The following is a 5,965-nucleotide window of genomic DNA, read 5'->3' as shown; positions in this document are numbered from 1 at the left end:
TTGTGGCATAGCTAATCCCTGGGAGGATGATTTCTCACTTCTTCTCTTTCTCTTTTTCTCTCTGTCTCTCTGGTGAGCACATATTGTCTATAGGAAAAACCAAAAACATAAAACGATACAAAAATACATTTTGAAATACTGATTTCAGGAAATAGGTTTCATTTAATCATCAACACAATGCCTCTGGTTCTCAAAATCTGTTCCGTAAAATCATGTTGAATCTGTAGTTATTTCCTTTTCATAGCAGTTTCATGTAAGTTCTGTTTTACTTTGTTTTACCACCAGTTCCCAAAACATTGTGCACGTTTAGTACCGGCACTGTTCACTTAATGACCAAGTTCCATTCCTATGTCTGGGTCGTTAAGTGAATTGGTCTATAAGCAAGGAGCTCAAAGGCCTATGTCATGTGGTGTGTGGTGTGTGGTGGTGCCATAGGCTATGCAGTTTTCAGTAGATATCACAGGACACCACACTAGGATAATGTAATTCCATCCATCTGAATACTACTATGGGTGTACAATAAAGTACAAATTTATAAACAAAATATGTAGTCTTACATCACTGCTAAAACTTGGTGTGGTTAAAAACTAACTGACCAAAGGAAGGCAACAGAGATCAAGGAAAGGGGTTCCTGAGGCTCACACAGACTGAGGAGGAGGACTGGTGCTGCAGCTGAGCACTGGCTGAACAGGTGCTTCGTGAAGTGAGGAGGGGCTGTAATAGGAATCGTAAACAAAACATCACGGCCTCACACCAAGGAAGTACCGATCGGTATGTTGAGCTTGGGCACGTTTTTGATTGGTTTGTTATATCTGATATGTTGAGAATTCCAAGATTTCTCATTAGCTTGCGTAGTTATGCTTAGGTGACTTACGACGCTAAAACTCTTGCTAAGTAAATATGTTAGATATTCTTAATGCAGTTTCTTTTCTACTTGCTAGGTTGAAGAGCTGGAAGCCAGGCGGCTTTTCCAGCAGATTCTGTCGGCTGTGGATTACTGTCACAGGCATATGGTGGTTCACCGCGACCTGAAGCCGGAGAATGTGCTGTTGGATGCGCACATGAATGCCAAGATAGCCGATTTCGGTATGCCACTCTAGGTTTGTTCAGGGATTTACTAGCTTCCTTTTAGAGCCTGACAGGAACAACTCTTACTGGACTAAAAGCGTTCCATTTCAACCTTGTAAATCCGTCCTATACATGAAGAACATTTAGTTATGTCTCCAGAGGAGCTTGTTCTGTTTATTTAAATACAATACATTTTAAAAAATGCAGATACCTCTAGGAAGTTAGAGGGCTAGCCCTAAGAAAAACACATCCAGTCTGCATCTCCTGAGGAAATGATACCTAACTGTATTTGGGGCCGGAGAAAGGCGAGGAGTTTCAAACCTCTGAAAGTCTGATGACAGTGTATTTTCCTTGATGCATACACATACACAGAGGTGGAAATTTGCATGCAGTTTTGGAAAAGCTTTATACATCTTCTGAATTGATCCTAGGAGATAGCAGTGGATCTTAGGGGAATAGCCAGCAACTTGATGAGAGAATGGAAGTTTCACCAGGGGTTAAAGAAAAGATAAAATGTGATTTTTGTGCCCTTAACACCTTCAGGCAGAAACGTACCTGGGAAGGTATTTCAGAAAAAAGATTAAGAAAGTGAGAGGCCAAAGAAAAAGAGATGAAAGATACCAGAACTCAACACTGCTTATTTAAACTTTTGTCTCTACCATTTCTTTAATAAAAGAAAAAAAAATCCATTTTGGTTTTGATAGTTTTCCATCTTTCTTCTCTGAGTCTGAAACTCACATAGTACTATAGTTCAACTAGATTTTTGGCTCAATGGATTATTTTTTCTATGTTGAATTTAAGCTTTTCAAATTAAAAACTTTTGGAAAACAATGAATTGTTTATGAATTGAGGCCTGTCTGGTTTCTAATTACAGACTTTTTAAAAAGGCTTTTAAAAGCAGAATATACGTAGTCTATTCTTTTGACTAGAGAAATAAGTAGGATATTTTTATTTTTAGAAAAGTTAATATAATTTAGAATAGTGCCATTCATATAATGATTCAAGATTTACATTTAGAAAGCAAATTTAATTCCAGTCACACATGTGATGTGCCTTAGCTTTTTTATCATAGTGTAAGCATTCTGAGATTGTCTTTTTCTAGTCTAAAGAATGCTTTCACTGATTATCTAAAATATGTAGAATGGAACATGGAATTAAAGACTTGATGCTTTTCTTCATATAGTTATCTATATCTGCTTTTAAAAATACCTAGCAACAGGGCCAGCAGGTGGCATGGAGATAAGGGCAGACAGATCACACGTGGGGAACTCTTTGGTTTGAGTCCCGGACCTTGCAGCTTGAAAATTACTCTGGGCATGTGTAGTAGGTATGTGTCCAAACTCCTGAGAGGAAAATGGAGGTGCAAAAATCTTAAAAAAAAAAAAAAAATTCCTAGCAACAGATAAACACCCTACTTTTATTTTTAGGATTATCTAATATGATGTCTGATGGTGAATTTCTGCGAACCAGTTGTGGCTCTCCAAATTATGCAGCGCCCGAAGTCATCTCAGGCAGGTAATACCGTGTCAGTGGAGAGCAGACCTAGTGTCCCTTTAAGTTTATTCTGAGAAGCAACAGTGTCTAGGAGGTATTTTTAACATAGTAGGAACAAATTATTTTCAGTTGCTGAAGGGAGAATGATTATATAGAAAATGTTTAAACATTTCATTTAGATATTATACAAGTGCAGATAAGAAAGGAAGCATTTGTTAAATTTAAGAGTAATATTATTTTCCAGTATTTTACTTTTTTAATATACTTCACATATTTTATAAATTATATAGAGCATTCTTTTATATTTTGTCTTTGAAGAATGAGATTTTTTGAGGACTATTGTTGTTTCATGAAATTAAACTAACCCAATGGAGACTGTGTAATTCCTCAGGTAACTTATTCATTGGTACGTTGTAAAAATGTTTATATAGATTGCACTGGTAAATTTAAAGTCTTATTTCAGTGACCAAAGTCTGATGTAGAAAGTGAACATAATTCTATGAGATACAGTTTTTGTAAAGGTATTAATATGAGTAACGAATGCAGGACTATCTTCATCCATTCTTTTGTTAGTATGCCATAACAAAAATACTGTCGAGTGGCCGGCTTATAAACAACAGAAACTTATTTTTCACAGTTCTGGAAGCTGGAAGTCCAAGATTAAAGCATCAGCAGCTTTGGTATCTGGTGAGGGCTTGTTTCCTCATAGGCCACTGTCTTCTCAGTGTAATCTTATATGGTGGAGGAGGCAAAGTAAGAAAACAAGCCACCAGGTTCGGGACTCGAACTGCAGTCGTCTGTGGGGGAGTTCAGCACCCTTAACAATCATGCCACCTGCTGGCCCCAATGATAGCAGTTTTTATAGGGATGGATTGTATTTTTTCATTGGAATTCTAAAGATTTACGTTGTTACCATAGATACAGGTTTGAGTTTGGTAATCAGGGAAATTTTCATGGTATACAAAGGTGATACAAAAATGAAATAACATTCTAGGCAGTTATCTAGAGCAAAACTAATCTTATTTTTTTTCCCCTAAAGTTCACTTATTTATTGAGACAGACAGGCAGTTTTGATGACAGGGTCTTCATGTGCGATGCAGCCTGCAGCCAGCCAGGGTCGTGGATGTGCCAGTGTGTTGAGGTATACGAACCCCAGCTTTCCCTCATGGTCTCTGGTAGCACACGGCGATGCCGCTGCTCCCAGCACCACGGCCGGACCCGGGGCAGGTTAATATTAGCCGTGTGAGCTGGCAAGTGATTAGAATGAAAGGAGCAGGTACTAAGATACTGTGGGACAGGGTACACACTGTTTACACAGCACTAGTTAGGGACTTTCATGTTCCAAATAGTCTCGAAATAGACGGGGCAGGGATGGCAATTCTGTCACACGGCCATTTTCTTTCTTGTACTAGTTCTGTGAGGCCAAGGTTTACCCTGTGTACTTAGTATTTTAAGTTTATGATGATCTGTTTTGATGTTTCCTTCAAAAATCCACAGGACAAAGTGTCCTAATTTCTAATGAGTAAGTTATAGTTTAGTGAATTTGTGAAAAATAAATAAAAAGCATATTCTCTTGGCAAACTTGAAGAGTCATTGGTTAGCGCAATTATTCTACATAGGGAACAATCATTGCATGTTGGGAGTGACCAGAGACTTCATTAAGTCTCTTGGGAATCAATATATATTTCGTCTTTATTGCTCGCGCACATGCGTGTGTGTGTGTGTGTTTGTGTGTTCATAGCTGGGTACATATAGATGAGAAGAACTGGTAGGGGCACTTCAGGTCTGTGCTGTCCTCCTTCTGTAAGGTTGTATGCTGGCCCCGAAGTTGACATCTGGAGCTGTGGTGTCATCCTGTATGCTCTTCTGTGTGGCACCCTCCCGTTTGATGACGAGCATGTGCCGACGCTGTTTAAGAAGATCCGAGGGGGTGTTTTTTATATCCCAGAATATCTCAATCGTTCCGTTGCCACTCTCCTGATGCATATGCTGCAGGTGGACCCCCTGAAACGAGCTACGATCAAAGACATAAGGTGATTATTATTTTTGTTCCTGTAATGCTTATTTTCTCAAAATATTAGCAGTAACACTGATTGGACACTTGCTTATACTGTACGTTGTAGCACTTTGTAAGAACTTTACTGGCCTTATTTTATTTTTTATTTTTGGAGAGGTTTTTGCTATAGGGCGCGTGCACTCGCCAGACAGAGAGAGACATAGAGACAGAAAGCGAGAAATCACCCCCCAGGGGGGATGGTCACGCCGCGATCCCTTCTCCTCCATTCTCCTCTCAGGATCTTGGGCATGCACGCACACACGCCCGGTGTGAGTTTTAAGCCACCGGGTCTGGGACGTGAACCGCGGTCAACTACGTGGCAGTCCAGCGAGATAGCCATTACGCTAACTGCTGGTTCCCAACTGGCCTTATTACGCGGACCTGCCATGTTGCTTATTTTTCAAATGCTTCAGGTTGCTGTGCAAACTTTCTAGCTTAGGTAGCAACGTATACAAGGTCCTTCATAAGAAAGCTCCACTTCTCCTGAAGTTTCATTTCCTGTCCTCACAGACACACCCCTTTGTACCAAGGCTTTAGCCACACTAAGTTTGTCTTTGTTCCTCGAACATAACATTTATTTTATGTCCTTACGTCTTTGTTTATGTTAATCTCTTTTTTCTAGATGCTTTTTTTGTCCTTTTGGCCGATAGACTTCCAGTCATCTTTTATAGTTCTTATATTCCACCTCCCTTGTGAAATCGCTTCCGCTTCTTCCAGACATGTTAGGGTCTCTACCTGACGCTGACATTTTGGTCTATACTTTCATCATTTCCTGCTCATGCTGTATCTAGTTCTTTTTCAGCGTGTCTTAGTCCTTTCTTAAATCGTGACTACCTCAGGATAGAGTCCATGTTACTCATCTTTGTACGCACAGTACGAAAGGCTGGGTAGATTATACATGCCCAGAAAATACCTGAAGCAATTTCAAGTGAGAATTCAGAGTGTGGTTGATATATTTTATATATGGAAAATAAAATAAGCATGAAAAGTTTTTCTGAGGTTTTGGATCCAGTAGTTAGTGGGGTTTGCAGGATCTCTGGTTATGTGGGAAGCTTTGGGAAGTGCAATTGCAGGTGCTATCGCAGTAGGATTCACAACTGTGACCTTCATCTGGCACACACAGGCCAGGATTAGCATTGCCTTCTACTTACTCTTGGGCCATGGGGAAAGTCTTGACACAGTTTTGCATAGAAAAACATGAAAAATACATCATGACTTTCTCAAATGACCCAGTATTTACCATGTCGTGTTTTTCTTTTTTTGAGAGATTTTCACTATAGGGCGCATGCACTCGCCAGACAGACAGAGAGAGACATAGAGACAGAAAGCGAGAAATCACCCCCCAGG

General features: G+C 39.7%; 1 protein-coding gene across 1 annotated transcript in view; it reads left to right on the top strand.

The window, feature by feature from the left end:
• Positions 1-5,965, top strand: part of PRKAA2 (protein kinase AMP-activated catalytic subunit alpha 2) — a 25,730-nt gene that overhangs the window by 5,623 nt on the left and 14,142 nt on the right. The window contains exons 3-5 of the mRNA XM_027770886.1: positions 942-1,086; positions 2,496-2,583; positions 4,371-4,595. Coding sequence (XP_027626687.1) covers positions 942-1,086; positions 2,496-2,583; positions 4,371-4,595 — 458 coding nt within the window. The remainder of the gene's footprint in view (positions 1-941; positions 1,087-2,495; positions 2,584-4,370; positions 4,596-5,965) is intronic.

This window comes from Tupaia chinensis, unplaced genomic scaffold (genome assembly GCF_000334495.1).
Source record: "Tupaia chinensis unplaced genomic scaffold, TupChi_1.0 Scaffold000165_2, whole genome shotgun sequence".
Lineage (NCBI taxonomy): Eukaryota > Metazoa > Chordata > Mammalia > Scandentia > Tupaiidae > Tupaia > Tupaia belangeri.
The sequence above is the reverse complement of the archived record's forward strand: the minus strand, read 5'-3'. Positions and strand labels throughout refer to the sequence as shown.